We start from the raw sequence: 19,971 nt of genomic DNA, 5'->3' as shown, positions 1-19,971 counted from the left end.
CAAGGGAAACTTACATATGAAATTTCAGAAAGATCCATTCAGTACATTCTCAGAAATAGTGATAACAAACTTCAATTATCAAAATCCAAGATGGCTGCCTGTCGGCCATGTTGTTTTCCGATTGGTCTCAAAATGCAATATGCATAACTAAGCACCAAGGGGAGCCTACATATGAAATTTGAGAAAGATCCCTTCAGTACTTTCTGAGAAATAGTGATAACAATCTTCAATTGTCAAAATCCAAGATGGCTGCCTGTCGGCCATGTTGTTTTCAGATTGGTCTCAAAACGCAATATGCATAACTAGGCACCAAGGGAAACTTACATATGAAATTTGAGAAAGATCCCTTAAATACTTTCTCAGAAATAGTGATAACAAACTTGAATTGTCAAAATCCAAGATGGCTGCCTGTCGGCCATGTTGTTTTCGGATTGATCTCAAAAAGCAATATGCATAACTAGGCACCAAGGGGAACCTACATATGAAATTTGAAAAAGATCCATTCAGTACTTTCTCAGATATAGCGATAACAAACTTCAATTGTCAAAATCCAAGATGGCTTCCTGTCGGCCATGTTGTTTTCAGATTGGTCTCAAAACACAATATGCATAACTAGGCACCAAAGGAAACTTACATATGAAATTTCAGAAAGATCCATTCAGTACATTCTCAGAAATAGTGATAACAAACTTCAATTGTCAAAATCCAAGATGGCTGCCTGTCGGCCATGTTGTTTTCCGATTGGTCTCAAATTGCAATATGCATAACTAGGCACCAAGGGGAACCTACATATGAAATTTGAGAAAGATCCCTTCAATACTTTCTCAGAAATAGTGATAACAAACTTCAATTGCCAAAATCCAAGATGGCTGCCTGTCGGCCATGTTGTTATCCGATTGGTCTCAAAACGCAATATGCATAACTAGGAACCAAGGGGAACCTTCATATGAAATTTGAGAATGATCCCTTCAGTACTTTCTCAGAAATAGCGATAACAAACTTCAATTGTCAAAAACCAAGATGGCTGCCTGTCGGCCATGTTGTTTTCAGATTGGTCTCAAAAAGCAATATGCATAACTAGGCACCAAGGGGAACCTACATATGAAATTTGAGAAAGATCCCTTCAGTACTTTCTGAGAAATAGCGATAACAAGAATTGTTTACGGACGGACGGACGGACGGACGGACGGACGACGGACCACGGACGCAGGGCGATTTGAATAGCCCACCATCTGATGATGGTGGGCTAAAAACTGTTCAATTATGTCACTGTAAACAAATACTGACAGTGTAACACTATAAACATATACTGACAGTGTGACATTGTAAACATATACTGACAGTGTAACACTATAAACATATACTGACAGTGTAACAATATAAACATATACTGACAGTGTAACACTATAAACATATACTGCCAGTGTGACACTATAAACATATACTGACAGTGTAACACTATAAACATATACTGACAGTGTAACACTATAAACATATACTGACAGTGTAACACTATAAACATATACTGACAGTGTAACACTGTAAACATATACTGACAGTGTAACACTATAAACATATACTGACAGTGTAACACTGTAAACATATACTGCCAGTGTAACACTATAAACATATACTGCCAGTGTGACACTATAAACATATACTGAGAGTGTAACACTATAAACATATACTGACAGTGTAACACTATCAACATATACTGACAGTGTAACACTATAAACATATACTGACAGTGTAACACTATAAACATATACTGACAGTGTAACACTATAAACATATACTGCCAGTGTTACATTACTAACATATACTGACAGTGTGACACTATAAACATATACTGACAGTGTAACACTGTAAACATATACTGACAGTGTAACACTATAAACATATACTGACAGTGTAACACTGTAAACATATATTGACAGTGTAACACTATAAACATATACTGACAGTGTAACACTATAAACATATACTGACAGTGTAACACTATAAACATATACTGGCAGTGTAACACTGTAAACATATACTGACAGTGTAACACTAAACATATACTGACAGTGTTACACTATAAACATATACTGACAGTGTAACACTATAAACATATATTGACAGTGTAACACTATAAACATATACTGACAGTGTAACACTATAAACATATACTGACAGTGTAACACTATAAACATATACTGACAGTGTAACACTGTAAACATATACTGACAGTGTAACACTATAAACATATACTGACAGTGTAACACTATAAACATATACTGACAGTGTAACACTATAAACATATACTGACAGTGTAACACTGTAAACATATACTGACAGCGTAACACTATAAACATATACTGACAGTGTTACACTACATACATATACTGACAGTGTAACACTATAAACGTATACTGATAGTGTAACACTGTAAACGTATACTGACAGTGTAACACTATAAACATATACTGACAGTGTAACACTAAACATATACTGACAGTGTTACACTAAACATATACTGACAGTGTTACACTATAAACGTATACTGACAGTGTAACACTATAAACATATACTGACAGTGTGACACTGCAAACATATACTGACAGTGTAAAACTATAAACATATACTGACAGTGTAACACTATAAACATATACTGACAGTGTAACACTGTAAACATATACTGACAGTATGACACTATAAACATATACTGACAGTGTAACACTATAAACATATACTGACAGTGTAACACTATAAACATATACTGACAGTGTAACACTATAAACATATACTGACAGTGTAACACTGTAAACATATACTGACAGCGTAACACTATAAACATATACTGACAGTGTTACACTACATACATATACTGACAGTGTAACACTATAAACGTATACTGATAGTGTAACACTGTAAACGTATACTGACAGTGTAACACTATAAACATATACTGACAGTGTAACACTAAACATATACTGACAGTGTTACACTAAACATATACTGACAGTGTTACACTATAAACGTATACTGACAGTGTAACACTATAAACATATACTGACAGTGTGACACTGCAAACATATACTGACAGTGTAAAACTATAAACATATACTGACAGTGTAACACTATAAACATATACTGACAGTGTAACACTGTAAACATATACTGACAGTATGACACTATAAACATATACTGACAGTGTAACACTATAAACATATACTGACAGTGTGACATTGTAAACATATACTGACAGTGTAACACTATAAACATATATTGACAGTGTAACACTATAAACATATACTGACAGTGTAACACTGTAAACATATACTGACAGTGTAACACTATAAACATATACTGACAGTGTAACACTGTAAACATATACTGACAGTGTAACACTGTAAACATATACTGACAGTGTAACACTATAAACATATACTGACAGTGTAACACTAAACATATACTGACAGTGTAACACTGTAAACATATACTGACAGTGTAACACTAAACATATACTGACAGTGTAACACTGTAAACATATATTGACAGTGTAACACTATAAACATATACTGACAGTGTAACACTGTAAACATATACTGACAGTCTAACATTGTAAACATATACTGACAGTGTAACACTAAACATATACTGACAGTGTTACACTATAAACATATACTGACAGTGTAACACTATAAACATATACTGACAGTGTAACACTGTAAACATATATTGACAGTGTAACACTATAAACATATACTGACAGTGTAACACTGTAAACATATACTGACAGTGTAACACTATAAACATATACTGACAGTGTAACACTAAACATATACTGACAGTGTAACACTATAAACATATACTGACAGTGTGACACTATAAACATATACGGACAGTGTGACACTATAAACATATACTCACAGTGTAACACTGTAAACATATACTGACAGTGTAACACTAAACATATACTGACAGTGTTACACTATAAACATATACTGACAGTGTAACACTATAAACATATACTCACAGTGTAACACTGTAAACATATACTGACAGTGTAACACTAAACATATACTGACAGTGTAACACTAAACATATACGGACAGTGTGACACTATAAACATATACTCACAGTGTAACACTGTAAACATATACTGACAGTGTAACACTATAAACATATACTGACAGTGTGACACTATAAACATATACTGACAGTGTAACACTATAAACATATACTCACAGTGTAACACTGTAAACATATACTGACAGTGTAACACTAAACATATACTGACAGTGTTACACTATAAACATATTCATTGTACTGACAGTGTAACACTATAAACATATACTGACAGTGTAACACTATAAACATATACTGACAGTGTAACACTATAAACATATACTGACAGTGTAACACTAAACATATACTGACAGTGTGACACTGTAAACATATATTGACAGTGTAACACTATAAACATATACTGACAGTGTAACACTATAAACATATATTGACAGTGTAACACTATAAACATATACTGACAGTGTAACACTGTAAACATATATTGACAGTGTAACACTATAAACATATACTGACAGTGTAACACTATAAACATATACTGACAGTGTAACACTATAAACATATACTGGCAGTGTAACACTGTAAACATATACTGACAGTGTAACACTAAACATATACTGACAGTGTTACACTATAAACATATACTGACAGTGTTACACTATAAACATATACTGACAGTGTAACACTGTAAACATATATTGACAGTGTAACACTATAAACATATACTGACAGTGTAACACTATAAACATATACTGACAGTGTAACACTATAAACATATACTGACAGTGTAACACTATAAACATATACTGACAGTGTAACACTATAAACATATACTGCCAGTGTTACATTACTAACATATACTGACAGTGTGACACTATAAACATATACTGACAGTGTAACACTGTAAACATATACTGACAGTGTTACACTATAAACATATACTGACAGTGTAACACTAAACATATACTGACAGTGTAACACTATAAACATATACTGACAGTATGACACTATAAACATATACTGACAGTGTAACACTATAAACATATACTGACAGTGTAACACTATAAACATATACTGACAGTGTAACACTATAAACATATACTGACAGTGTAACACTATAAACATATACTGACAGTGAGACACTATAAACATATACTGACAGTGTAACACTAGTAAACATATACTGACAGTGTAACACTGTAAACATATACTGACAGTGTAACACTATAAACATATACTGCCAGTGTGACACTATAAACATATACTGACAGTGTGACACTATAAACATATACTGACAGTGTAACACTATAAACATATACTGACAGTGTAACACTGTAAACATATACTGACAGTGTAACACTAAACATATACTGACAATGTTACACTGTAAACATATACTGACAATGTTACACTGTAAACATATACTGACAGTGTAACACTAAACATATACTGACAATGTTACACTGTAAACATATAACACCATAGTAATTATTTAAAGGCCAGACAATGTAGAAGCAGCAAGATAACTGTCTCTATCTGGTTACTCCACTTTACATTGATCATCAGATAATATAAGGTAATACATTCTAAATTATTGTAAAAAATATACTGTTACACAACAGTAGTAATGTGTTGCATATAGAGGTACAAGTTGACCAAATTGACATTTGTCTAATTTGTACAATGGTGATATCATTTTAATTTGACCAGGTTTAAGATTTATGACAAATTCTTCAGCACACACTACACTAGAACATCTATTTTTATTACCTGTAAGTTTTTTTTGTGAAAATATAAAGGTTAAAAAAAATCTTACATGTTTCAACAAACATTTTCAGCAGTTAAAAAGTTAAATGACAAAAACCATTGATTCACCTGCTAACTGATCTTTCAAAACATATTGAATTGACTAACTGAAATATGACCTGCCTGCAAAACTAAATTGACAAAACGAAAAGTTGATAAGCTAGTACATAATAACACAGGCCAATAACCAGGAATGTACACAAGTTTGAATTGGCTGATCAATAAAAAGTTGAGTAAAACAGGGAAAAAAAGCGGTTTTAAAGTAAGAAAAAAATGGTAATGTTGCCACAGAAGGGACAAAATACTATGCCACAAAAGGTTGAAATGAAAAACTTAATATACATATTGATAAACTAGAGAATGCCATACGAGACGCTGACAATATCTAAATACTAATTAATAGGAGAAGAAGTTAAATACAGGTACACTGATGTGACAGGTAAATAATGGTGCTTACATTCAATCTAAGGTTATTGCAATAGCCCAATAAATAAATTTCATACTGAACAATTGTTTTAATGTATATGAGAACTGAATACACAGAACTATCAACCAACATTAGGTAGGCAGTTCAACAGTACCGATTTCTTACCTCACTTGACTGTCAAATGTGTCTATTAAGGCCGTTCGAGAGACCAGAGAAAAGGGACATTCAAAAGCAGGAGGACCTCTACTTAAAGTTCAACGACACTGTATTGTGTTACATTGGGAACAGAGACAGATGTCCTTATTTGACAAGTTTAATTAAAGAAGGCCTTTATGACAGGTTTGGTAATGTTAGATATATAGAATTGTTTAATTAAAGAAGGCCTTTATGACAGGTTTGGTAATGTTAGATATATAGAATTGTTTAATTAAAGAAGGCCTTTATGACAGGTTTGGTAATGTTAGATATATAGAATTGTTTAATTAAAGAAGGCCTTTATGACAGGTTTGGTAATGTTAGATATATAGAATTGTTTAAATAAAGAAGGCCTTTATGACAGGTTTGGTAATGTTAGATATATAGAATTGTTTAATTAAAGAAGGCCTTTATGACAGGTTTGGTAATGTTAGATATATAGAATTGTTTAAATAAAGAAGGCCTTTATGACAGGTTTGGTAATGTTAGATATATAGAATTGTTTAATTAAAGAAGGCCTTTATGACAGGTTTGGTAATGTTAGATATATAGAATTGTTTAATTAAAGAAGGCCTTTATGACAGGTTTGGTAATGTTAGATATATAGAATTGTTTAAATATTTCTTAACTTCTTTTGATCATGATTAGATATTTGAGTATGACAAAAATCCTATCTTGAACATATGTTGTCTGGTAACCTATCTATCATGTAAATAAAGGTAACACATGTTTTCTACCACAACTCACAAGGCATGAAATAGTCATTACAATTGTTGAATAACATTCAGTTTATACCACAAGTGGAATGAAGTCTAAATGCGGTTTGATTGGTTTACACAGTGACCTTGGACTTGGACAATTTTTTAATCACATGGTTAAATGAGATTTGATTGGCTAACATTCAAAGGCCACTTCACAATGTCCCGGAAATTATAACACATAAGTAGTTTGCAGTTGTTTTTGGTGTTTTCTTGAAAATATATACTGATTTCTATCAATCAATTGCTTTGAAAAGAAAAAGCACCTTATCATTTGTCATGATTTGTAATAAATTGTAAAACTTCCATACATTTCCAGTATTGTTAGTTTTGCATATTAATAAGCGGCATTTCAATTTTGGTCATAACCTTACACCACACCTGATATTGTGAAAAGAACACACATTCACACAAAACAGGTCAATTCATCCTCAGAACGGCTTTTCTGTTGTGGTAGAAAAAGGTCACACAAACTGGTGGTTGTTGTATATGGTATTTCTTTTGTTCTCGTCAATTATTTTTCCAAAGCTACAAAAACACTTACCAAAGCTCTTGTTTTTTTAACTTTTGAAAAATAACTAACTCAAGTGAAAAAAATACTATTTACAACAACCACTTGTTGTGTAACCTCTATTTACACCATTGGACGTCTCCATGTTTACAAAACTGGACATTTCTTACTTAATGAGTGCATGTTTACAAAACTGACATCTCTTACTTACGAGTACATACATTGTAGGAGTTGAGAAATTAATACCGATTTATGTTTATAATGATTTGTTTGAACTTTGTTTCCGAAGGATTTTATATTTCTTTAATGATTTTTACCCATTTGATCTAATGGTCACTTTGGTGTGTTGTAGTAAATTATAATTTCAAAACTAATGTTACAAAATATCAGCATAATATACTTCCCACAGTATGATACACTTCACTAATGTTCACTCCCAATCACTGGGATCTCATATAAAGTAATTTAATAATCTATAAATATTCTATAATATACCTATATAATCCACACTGAAAAAACACACAACACATTCATATAGTTACTTTTAAACTTGAAATGATTATGAAAACTTTTGACAGATGATGTGTCCACACTCAGAATCAATCCCAAGTCTGGACTGTGATATTCCTGTGCCCTAACTGTACCATTCCTCAGAATCAATCCCAAGTCTGGACTGTGATATTCCTATGCCCTAACTGTACCATTCCTCAGAATCAATCCCAAGTCTGGACTGTGATATTCCTATGCCCTAACTGTACCATTCATTAGAATCAATCCCAAGTCTGGACTGTGATATTCCTATGCCCTAACTGTACCATTCCTCAGAATCAATCCCAAGTCTGGACTGTGATATTCCTATGCCCTAACTGTACCATTCCTCAGAATCAATCCCAAGTCTGGACTGTGATATTCCTATGCCCTAACTGTACCATTCCTCAGAATCAATCCCAAGTCTGAACTGTGATATTCCTGTGCCCTAACTGTACCATTCATTAGAATCAATCCCAAGTCTGGACTGTGATATTCCTGTGCCCTAACTGTACCATTCATTAGAATCCTACACAGTAACTATCCTGCTGCCTTTTCATGGCTTTGAAATAACTTTGAAGTGACTTACATTGTAGATATTTTTCGCTATCTACAGCTGACTTTGACATGACTACCAATTCGACCTTCAGTAAAATGTGTATGAAAGAAATTACCACATTCTCTGTATCCACTCTGAGTAAGAAATTCTGAAATATTAGTTTGTAATTTGTTGAAATAAACAATATGACTTGGCAATGGTGTCAGCTTGACCTTGTACTCCTGCTTCAGCCACCGGACCGGGTCGTTGTAAAATTGGTCTGCCTCATCAGTATAATTCTTCTTCTGATACAAGTTAGGTTCACATGTTAGCATCCTCATACTAATGTTCTGGTGTAGATAACTGGAACATAAAGTTTACACACTTAAAGGACAAAGTCATGCTGTATCGAGGTCAATATCAGGTCTTTATACATTTTAACACATCTGAATATATAGCCATGCTGTATCGAGGTCAGTATCAGGTCTTTATACATTTTAACACATCTGTATACATGTCCTGGCAACAATAATTCTGTCCTAAAATCTGATGCCATGGAAATGTGGTATAGGGTTTGTAAAACATTCATGTGTCCATGTACTGTTGTAGTTTGTAGAGATGGCCTAAGAGTAGTTATTGTAACTAATTGAGCTATGATTTATAAATAAAGGATTATTATATTATGGTTATTTTACTTATCAGATGTAGATTAACACCAATACAGAGATTCTTTTCTTACTTTCACTTATGAACAGTTTATCAAACAGTCTTGTTTTTATTGTATTATTGTGATGGCTATGATATATATATTTTTGTATTCATGCATCATTGCCAAACTACAGGTAAGTTTCTTTAAGGTTTCCTTTTTCCTCTTAAGGTAAGGCTTTCTCGTCAATGTGAGTTTTTTTTTATCCCTGAGCAAGGTTTTTCCATAAGTGTCCTTTGCAGCAAAATGCACTTACCTGTAGTAGGGTGTTGAGTGACAGGGAGTGAGAAAGAGGATGTCCATAGTCTTGTCCAAACTCTGGTCATGTAAATATTTCATGACCACAACTGTCCCTCTCTGGTGAATTAGCCCAAAATACAATGCTGCAGGAATGTTGATGAGTGCCAGAATCACCACAAATATTTTGGCCTTCATTAGATTATATCTATGCTGTGTTTTTTGTACAATTACTGGATCAATCTCTTCTTTTACTGACATGTCAACTTGCTGAGATTTACTAGCACTGTCCCCTGGTGTGGTACTGGTGGCTCTATCAAGTGGCTGATTTGTGTCAGGAGTATCTTTGTCAGTACTGTCCGGCACTGCTTCTTTGCCTCCAACTGAGTTAGTACTCAGGCTGGTGCTACCTATTCCTGTGTTTGCCGTGTTGACAGAGATTCCTGAACTAGTTGTGTTGACTGAATTCCCTGTGCTAGCTGTACTGACAGAGCTTCCTGTACTAGTTGTGTTGACTGAATTCCCTGTGCTAGCTGTACTGACAGAGCTTCCTGTACTTGTGGTGCTCACCAAGCTGTCAGAGCTACTATAGCGACTGGCACACTCTTCTTCTGTTATCATACCATTTTGCTTCTTTACCTTTCGTTTCTTCAATCGTGGTTTTCGACACAATGTTTGGAAATATACACCACAATAGTGCATTGAAATTGGCAAAACTGGCATCAAGAATCGAAACTCCTTGTGTGAAATAAAACTGAAAGGTAGAGAGAACAAATCAGAAATGTCATTTATCTTCAAACTACATGGAAAGATGACATACATTTAACTTTATTTGATCATAGCTGATGGAAGTGAATGGAAATAAATGAAGTGCAGCAGTTTACACAATAGATATCATCTTTATCTGAAGTAATCACTCCGAAGACAACACAAGACACGGCCTACAATAACACTCACATACCACTCACATCTATATACATATGTATTTCCTAAATACCTATACATGGTGAAGGCAATTATAAACAGATGACAGCCTTAGGGTCATGATACACCAGACAATAGAAAACAGACATGGTATGACAGCATTAGGGTCATGATACACCAGACTATAGGAAACAGACATGGTATGACAGCCTTAGGGTCATGATACACCAGACAATAGAAAACAGACATGGTATGACAGCCTTTACACCAGACAATAGAAAACAGACATGGTATGACAGCCTTAGGGTCATGACACACCAGACAATAGAAAACAGATACGGTATGACAACCTTAGGGTCATGATACACCAGACAATAGAAAACTGACATGGTATGACAACCTTAGGGTCATGATACACCAGACAATAGAAAACAGACATGGTATGACAGCCTTTACACCAGACAATAGAAAACAGACATGGTATGACAGCCTTTACACCAGACAATAGAAAACAGACATGGTATGACAGCCTTAGGGTCATGATACACCAGACTATAGGAAACAGACATGGTATGACAGCCTTAGGGTCATGATACACCAGACAATAGAAAACAGACATGGTATGACAGCCTTTACACCAGACAATAGAAAACAGACATGGTATGACAGCCTTAGGGTCATGACACACCAGACAATAGAAAACAGATACGGTATGACAACCTTAGGGTCATGATACACCAGACAATAGAAAACTGACATGGTATGACAACCTTAGGGTCATGATACACCAGACAATAGAAAACAGACATGGTATGACAGCCTTTACACCAGACAATAGAAAACAGACATGGTATGACAGCCTTTACACCAGACAATAGAAAACAGACATGGTATTACAGCCTTAGGGTCATGATACACCAGACTATATAAAACTGACATGGTATGACAGCCTTAGGGTCATGATACACCAGACAATAGAAAACAGACATGGTATGACAGCCTTAGGGTCATGATACACCAGACAAAAGAAAACAGACATGGTATGACAACCTTAGGGTCATGATACACCAGACAATAGAAAACAGACATGGTATGACAACCTTAGGGTCATGATACACCAGACAATAGAAAACTGACATGGTATGACAGCCTTAGGGTCATGATACACCAGACAATAGAAAACTGACATGGTATGACAACCTTAGGGTTATGATACACCAGACAATAGAAAACTGACATGGTATGACAGCCTTAGGGTCATGATACACCAGACAATAGAAAACTGACATGGTATGACAGCCTTTACACCAGACAATAGAAAACAGACATGGTATGACAGCCTTAGGGTTATGATACACCAGACAATAGAAAACTGACATGGTATGACAGCCTTAGGGTCATGATACACTAGACAATATAAAACTGACATGGTATGACAACCTTAGGGTTATGATACACCAGACAATAGAAAACTGACATGGTATGACAGCCTTAGGGTTATGATACACCAGACAATAGAAAACTGACATGGTATGACAGCCTTAGGGTCACGATACACTAGACAATAGAAAACAGACATGGTATGACAGCCTTAGGGTCATGATACACCAGACTATAGGAAACAGACATGGTATGGTCAACATCAATTTTAGAATAATTTACAGTTCTCTATCTGTTGATTTTCCATCGGTTACTAGAAAGTGTTGCACTATGGACTGGTCCAGCAGTACAGCACAGTTCTTATGGTGTATCAAAACATTGGTCAGGACTGTCAATATACCATTAAAACCCATTGAACCAAATCAATGCTGTACCCCCTGAACCTGGTCAGAAAATTCTATAATTTCTACAAGTTATCTGGATACCTAACGTAAGTGACATACATCAACAATCTGCAGCTTGGCAGGAGAATTTCCCCAAACTTCTGAAAGTTATTTAGGAATTTTTGAGTGATTCCCAACAACAAGTGTTATGTTTACCTGTATGCAAATATTGTCCAGATGATGAGAAACAAAAGCACTTTATTTTTGGCCTTGTATGCTCCCAGGATGAAAGGAAGGAGATGTGTTGCCATGATAACTGGGTATCCCTGAGTGATGTACCAGTGCCAGGGATGAGTCCCATAGATAGACCCGCCCCCCTGTAGCACGTTAAACTGTAGGAAGTTGTAGTGGACAAGGATCCAGTCTCCATGGTAAGCACTGTCCAGAAATGTTGAAACCAAGAAACACACAGACCTAAAAAAATTCCAATCAGGAATTATTTCACATGTAATGTAAATACATCCATTTAAGGGAATCAAAATACATGCTATTTAAGTTAGGAACTTTTGATGATTTCATTTAAACTGTAACACAGATGAGGTTTCTAAATGAACCAAATTTACACAATGCTTTAGAAAAGTAGTTACCCAATGATGAAGTAGTGTTTGAGATCTTTCTGGAGTGTATGCTTGTTATTTTGGAGGTGCCAGGAACACATCAGGATCCAAATGACAACAGCTGTTGGACGGATTAGGACGGACATGGCAGCCAGGGCCACAAACTTTGGTACGGAGGATCTGTCAATTGACATACATTTTAAGATTTTCATTCCCCGTAAAAATATTAAATTTTTATATTTTTCTTGGATTCATATGAATTTAGCTTTAATACTCTACTTGTAAATATCTCACTTTATAAGTTAAAAAATGAAAAGATATTTTTCTCCGATTTATTTATGTGCTGCATTAAACTGCCTACTTGCAATCGCCTACAGGAAAACACCATATTTGGAAGTAAAGAGACAATCAGCCTACAGGAAAACACCATATTTGGAAGTAAAGAGACAATCAGCCTACAGGAAAACACCATATTTGGAAGTAAAGAGACAATCAGCCTACAGGAAAACACCATATTTGGAAGTAAAGAGACAATCAGCCTACAGGAAAACACCATATTTGGAAGTAAAGAGACAATCAGCCTACAGGAAAACACCATATTTGGAAGTAAAGAGACAATCAGCCTACAGGAAAACACCATATTTGGAAGTAAAGAGACAATCAGCCTACAGGAAAACACCATATTTGGAAGTAAAGAGACAATCGCCTACAGGAAAACACCATATTTGGAAGTAAAGAGACAATCGCCTACAGGAAAACACCATATTTGGAAGTAAAGAGACAATCAGCCTACAGGAAAACACCATATTTGGAAGTAAAGAGACAATCAGCCTACAGGAAAACACCATATTTGGAAGTAAAGAGACAATCAGCCTACAGGAAAACACCATATTTGGAAGTAAAGAGACAATCAGCCTACAGGAAAACACCATATTTGGAAGTAAAGTGACAATCGCCTACAGGAAAACACCATATTTGGAAGTAAAGAGACAATCGCCTACAGGAAAACACCATATTTGGAAGTAAAGACACAATCAGCCTACAGGAAAACACCATATTTGGAAGTAAAGAGACAATCGCCTACAGGAAAACACCATATTTGGAAGTAAAGAGACAATCAGCCTACAGGAAAACACCATATTTGGAAGTAAAGAGACAATCGCCTACAGGAAAACACCATATTTGGAAGTAAAGAGACAATCAGCCTACAGGAAAACACCATATTTGGAAGTAAAGAGACAATCAGCCTACAGGAAAATACCATATTTGGAAGTAAAGAGACAATCGCCTACAGGAAAACACCATATTTGGAAGTAAAGAGACAATCAGCCTACAGGAAAACACCATATTTGGAAGTAAAGAGACAATCAGCCTACAGGAAAACACCATATTTGGAAGTAAAGAGACAATCAGCCTACAGGAAAACACCATATTTGGAAGTAAAGAGACAATCGCCTACAGGAAAACACCATATTTGGAAGTAAAGAGACAATCAGCCTACAGGAAAACACCATATTTGGAAGTAAAGAGACAATCAGCCTACAGGAAAACACCATATTTGGAAGTAAAGAGACAATCAGCCTACAGGAAAACACCATATTTGGAAGTAAAGAGACAATCGCCTACAGGAAAACACCATATTTGGAAGTAAAGAGACAATCAGCCTACAGGAAAACACCATATTTGGAAGTAAAGAGACAATCAGCCTACAGGAAAATACCATATTTGGAAGTAAAGAGACAATCTCCTACAGGAAAACACCATATTTGGAAGTAAAGAGACAATCGCCTACAGGAAAACACCATATTTGGAAGTAAAGAGACAATCAGCCTACAGGAAAACACCATATTTGGAAGTAAAGAGACAATCATGTGACAAACATGATGTCAAATGCGTAAAGCATTAACCCAATCCAACCAATCACAAGAATGAAGTATAGGCACATACACAGTGTTACTGCTTGTTTACTATACAATAACATGTACTTTGCACAATTCAGGAAAACAACAGCTGCAATTTTATTTGAGAGATGTATGTATTGTATATCAAATTAATATCTGTTAAAATATTGGTACATCTATGTAGTAAACTTTCTTTTCAGGCCCACATTTTTGTTTTCAAAAATTAACAATTTACAAGTCTCCAGGTGTAATTTTAAATGAACTTAACAAAATGTTAAGATTTGTATTTCGCATTCTATATGTTCATGTATGTAGTGTACTGGTATTACTGAATCCAAGGTCATAACTTTTGCAAATCCAGTTACAATCCTACATAGTACAAAAGACAAGAGGCCCATGGGCCTTAACGGTCACCTGAGATTTGAAATATTTCAGTTTATTTAATTGACCCTTTTTGCCCCCCCCCTATCAGCCCCTTGGGGTCAGTCAGGGCCAACATATGCATATTATCAAACTTTCATTCCATGCTGAAAATGTTAACCAGAATGAATTCCAATAGAAATCAAAACAAATCAGTCAAAAATGTGATTTCCCTATATAAACTATAGTAAAATTTACCCCCTCCCCAGGGGCAAACTTGAGACCCCAGGATCATGAAATTTAAAATTTCAATAAAGCACCATAAGACCCTTCAAACTATAGAGAGTATTTGATTCCACCTTATTTCAGTCTTGAGAAGAAGATTTTTGAAATTTCAGTCAATTTGACCCTTTTTAGCCCCGTCCATCAGCCCCGGGGGGTCAGTCAGGGCCAACATGTGCATGCCATCAAACTGTCATCCCATGCTGACAATGTTAACAAAATTAGAATGAATTCCAAAACAAATAAAACAAATATAAGTCAAAAATGTTATTTCCCTATATAAACTATAGTAAAGTTTACCCCAGCCCCAGGGGCAAACTTGAGACCCCAGGGTCATGAAATTCACACTTTTGGTAAAGAACCTTCAAACCCAGCCATCTATGAAGTGTATTTGATTCCATCATATCTGAGAGTAGAGAAGAAGATTTGTGAAATTTCAGTCAATTTGGCCCTTTTTAGCCCCGCCCATCAACCCCTGGGGGTCAGTCAGGGCCAACATGTACATGCCATCAAACTGTCATCTCATGCTGACAATGTTTACAAAATTAGAATGAATTCCAATAGAAATAAAATAAATTAAAGTCAAAAATGTGATTTCCCTATATAAACTATAGTAAAGTTTACCCCCTCCCCAGGGGCAAACGTGAAACCCCTGGGTCATGAAATTTACAATTTTGGTAAAACACCTTAAGACCCTTCCATCTATGAAGAGTGTTTGATTCCAGCATATCTGAGAGTAGAGAAGAAGATTTTTGAAGTTTTAGTCAATTCGACCCTTTTTGGCCCTGCCCCTCAGGCCCCTGGGGGGTGGGGACCATATAATTTACAATTTTGGTTGACCTTTAGCCATAGAAGCTTCCTGCCAAATTTCATAGAATTTGGTTTGTGGGTTTTGGAGAAGAAGTCGAAAATGTAAATTGTTTACGGACGCACGACGCACGATGCACGACGCCGGACAAAAGGGGATTAGAATAGGTCACTTGAGACTTTGTCTCAGGTGACCTAAAAACACAATCTTTAATTATTGCTGTTCCTAACATTTTTGAACAATTCATCAAAAAGTTTTGGAAGCAAATGCCATTCTACTTGATTTTGCCATTGTTTATAATGCCCATTGGTGATTGGAAACAACATTTCCATTATGAACACAACAGATTTCATTTATCTGAAACAAAGACTTCAGAGATTGGATTGAAGCGGAGATGAAGATTTAGTTTCAATTAAATTTGCTAATTTGATTAATTATCTATTACAGTATATATAAATTATGTTTATGGAAGTTGTGAATATTTTGTTTGAATCACTCCAGAGTTAGCTGCCCTGGACAATATTAACAACTTAATGAATACCAGTAATGACATGTAATCTATAATTATACATTTTCACAAGTTATTTGTTTACAAAGATGTGTAGAGAATGTTCTAGTTCAGATAATTTAAGTAGAACACAAACCCTTTGATGTTTGGCCATGGGAAGTAGTAAAGTGCCATGGTTATGAGGACAGTCTCCATACAGTTTGATAGAGTGCGAGTACAACAGTAAAGTGTGAACCACGACAGAATCTGACACAGCAAGGTCCACTGGGCAGTAGCACGATCACTCAGCTTCCACGACAACTTAAATAGGTACAGATCACCAGATGCCGCTATTACTCCTTGAACAATCCTTGGTAATTTTATCTACAAAAGTAAAGATTGCAATTTGACAGTTTTTCATATAAATATAATATAATTCATTGCATAAATTGCATCTTTTCTCAACAGCAAAAATACCTATTTCACTTATTTGAAAAGACATTTGTTAAAAGATTAAATAAAATAGTGTTTAAAAGCATACAATGTCATCTAAATACATTATATACTCAATATACATACAAATGTGATGTAACTACTATGCAATGAAATTAATCGAATAAGGACATTTTTACTTGGTACCACACTGTTTCACTCTTGATTCTGAAGACTTTTAATATTTGGTCAATTCAGATCATGATCGACCATAACTCATATAAGAAAATAAATGAAAAACACCAGATTAGCATTTTTCTTTGATTTTAAAAGTTTTTTTTTATCAAGATAATAGTGTGTCATGTCATTTATATATGACATCACAAAAGTCTTAATATAATACATTGAAATGTCATGATATATTTGATACAGAGTCTGTTTTACTTCGCAGAACAAATCAATTTTATCATAAAAGGATGTACTGTATATATGATCTCACCAACAAGAGCCGGTGATCTAATCCAAGGACTGCCAGGGTCTTGTAGAGGAAGGCAAAGATTGTTGGGTAGAAGTAACTGCGAATCCCTTGTCTCCATTCCCATGTTAGATAACCATAACTTATGCAGATATAAGGCAAATATGTTGGAAAACTTTAATTGTTTATGTCCATTATCTAGCTGCATCCGACCATGTTATCCAATCAAGCTAACATTGTGGGTTTTTTTTTTATACATTTTGTACATGTATAATGGGACTAAATGGTTTGAGTTAAGCATGTAATACCTCATAATTACCAGGTATGTTAAAAATTGTATAATACTGATACTAAATGTTACATGTTCTCTCTTGAACGACTGACTTGCTTGTTTTTTTCATATGACACTCAATTTATGGCCTTCACTGATCATGATCACACATTTCTTTGACCGAGAGAAGGTTGATCTGAGCTTTGACAGAGAGAAGTTTGATGTGAGCTTTGACAGAGAGAAGTTTGATGTGAGCTTTGACTGAGAGAAGTTTGATGTGAGCTTTAATTTGACAGAGAGAAGTTTGCCGTGAGCTTTGACTGAGAGAAGGTTGCAGTGAGCTTTGACTGAGAGAAGTTTGCAGTGAGCTTTGACTGAGAGAAGTTTGCAGTGAGCTTTGACTGAGAGAAGTTTGCAGTGAGCTTTGACTGAGAGAAGTTTGATGTGAGCTTTGACTGAGAGAAGTTTGATGTGAGCTTTGACCGAGAGAAGTTTGATGTGAGCTTTGACCGAGAGAAGTTTGATGTGAGCTTTGACCGAGAGAAGTTTGATGTGAGCTTTGACCGAGAGAATGTTGCAGTGAGTGTATCTTCCTTCTTTACACAGCATGCCTTAGTGATTACAAAGAGAAACATGCATATATATGCACACCTATAAAATTAATGCAATTTTGAATGATTCCAAATTGGTAGATTTGATGTTGATCATATGTAATTAAGAATAAAAAAAACCTGTAGTCTTAATTGCGTGCAGTTTGATTTCTGTTAAAATTCTTAAACATTTGGTCAATATTATAGCAAAAACCATCGATTTAAAACTTTTTTTGATGGCATGCTGCATCTTTTTAATTACACTACAATCATTTACAGAAAAAGGATACTCAAATACAATCTTGTGGGCCACCTCCAATGACTGCCAATACTCATCAGGAACAAAATATGTCTGTATCATTAAAGCATTGCAGACCCTTAGAGCTATTAATCCAAGGAATATGGTTTTTTCAGTTGCCATCAGTTTTTTGACAATTAATGGCCCCAGGACCTCTTCCTGGAAAAGATAACCTTCTTCATCCTCGTCTATTTCCTGTTCATCATCTGACTGAATTGGTGACATTGGTCGTGAACTTTTGACTCGATCTCGTGCATCCTGACTGTGTTTAAGCTTTCTTCTACGAATGGTAGCTGCTCCTTTCCCTTCCTTTGGCATATTAGCATTAGTAGGACTTGTGTAGCTATTTTCTAGGTACCACAAATCTGTGAATCAGGAACAACTTCGGACTCTGGTTGAATAGTCAATGAAAACCTAAAACAGCAGAACCTAATCAATGAAAGATTTGAAAAATAATATTAATGCATTCATCTTAGTGGCTAGAGTTGCCTCTTGTCATGCCTAAAGAATGTTGATAGGGCCAGAGGAAACACGGGAAGAAACGGAAGGAAATCTAGACATGGTTCCTGCGAAAAAAAACATATACTCTCAAAATTACTGTTACCTCTCCAAACAAACAAAACATACTTTTAGATGCTGAGACTGAACACTGCATCTAGGTGTGCATGTGGTTTGAGTAAAACTCTTTATCTAGTTTTGTTGTAATCAGGGGCGTGCGACTCCAATAACATACTGCAAGTTACAGTACAGTAGATAGGTACTGCAGTAGAGTGAATAATGTAAATGCCATACAACGCTTTTCAATTGTTCAGACATAATTCCACTCATCATTTGACTTACCTTGTCGATTGCTTCATGTCTCTACTGAAAGATCTAGATATATAGTTCTTATCGATCAATATTTAATCAGCATTGTTCCATCAGACCAATGAAAAACTGCCAAACATGTTCTGTACCAAAGTACGCAACCATCGATCGACTTAATC

At 35.2% G+C, this 19,971-nt stretch overlaps 1 protein-coding gene across 1 annotated transcript; it reads right to left on the bottom strand.

The window, feature by feature from the left end:
- Positions 1 to 5,454: 5,454 nt before the first annotated feature.
- LOC117325210 (GPI mannosyltransferase 3-like) lies at positions 5,455 to 19,971 on the bottom strand. The gene is made up of 8 exons (XM_033881297.1): positions 19,826 to 19,971; positions 18,978 to 19,399; positions 17,851 to 17,968; positions 17,077 to 17,303; positions 13,112 to 13,261; positions 12,681 to 12,938; positions 9,797 to 10,531; positions 5,455 to 9,197 (listed from the first exon to the last, which is right to left on the bottom strand). The coding sequence occupies exons 2-8, from the start codon at positions 19,301 to 19,303 to the stop codon at positions 8,903 to 8,905; spliced, it is 2,109 nt and encodes a 702-aa protein (XP_033737188.1). The 5' UTR covers positions 19,304 to 19,399; positions 19,826 to 19,971; the 3' UTR covers positions 5,455 to 8,902.

The sequence above is a fragment of the Pecten maximus genome, chromosome 4 (genome assembly GCF_902652985.1).
Source record: "Pecten maximus chromosome 4, xPecMax1.1, whole genome shotgun sequence".
In the NCBI taxonomy this organism is placed as follows: Eukaryota; Metazoa; Mollusca; class Bivalvia; order Pectinida; family Pectinidae; genus Pecten; species Pecten maximus.
The sequence above is the reverse complement of the archived record's forward strand: the minus strand, read 5'-3'. Positions and strand labels throughout refer to the sequence as shown.

Coding starts and splice junctions, on each gene's coding strand:
- LOC117325210 (XM_033881297.1), bottom strand. CDS start 19,303: ATGCCAAAGGAAGGGAAAGGAGCAGCTACCATTCGTAGAAGAAAGCTT. Junction 17,969..18,977: donor GCCCACAAGATTGTATTTGA/GTATCCTTTTTC, acceptor TATCTGCATAAG/TTATGGTTATCTAACATGGG. Junction 17,304..17,850: donor TAGATCACCGGCTCTTGTTG/GTGAGATCATAT, acceptor TTACTTTTGTAG/ATAAAATTACCAAGGATTGT.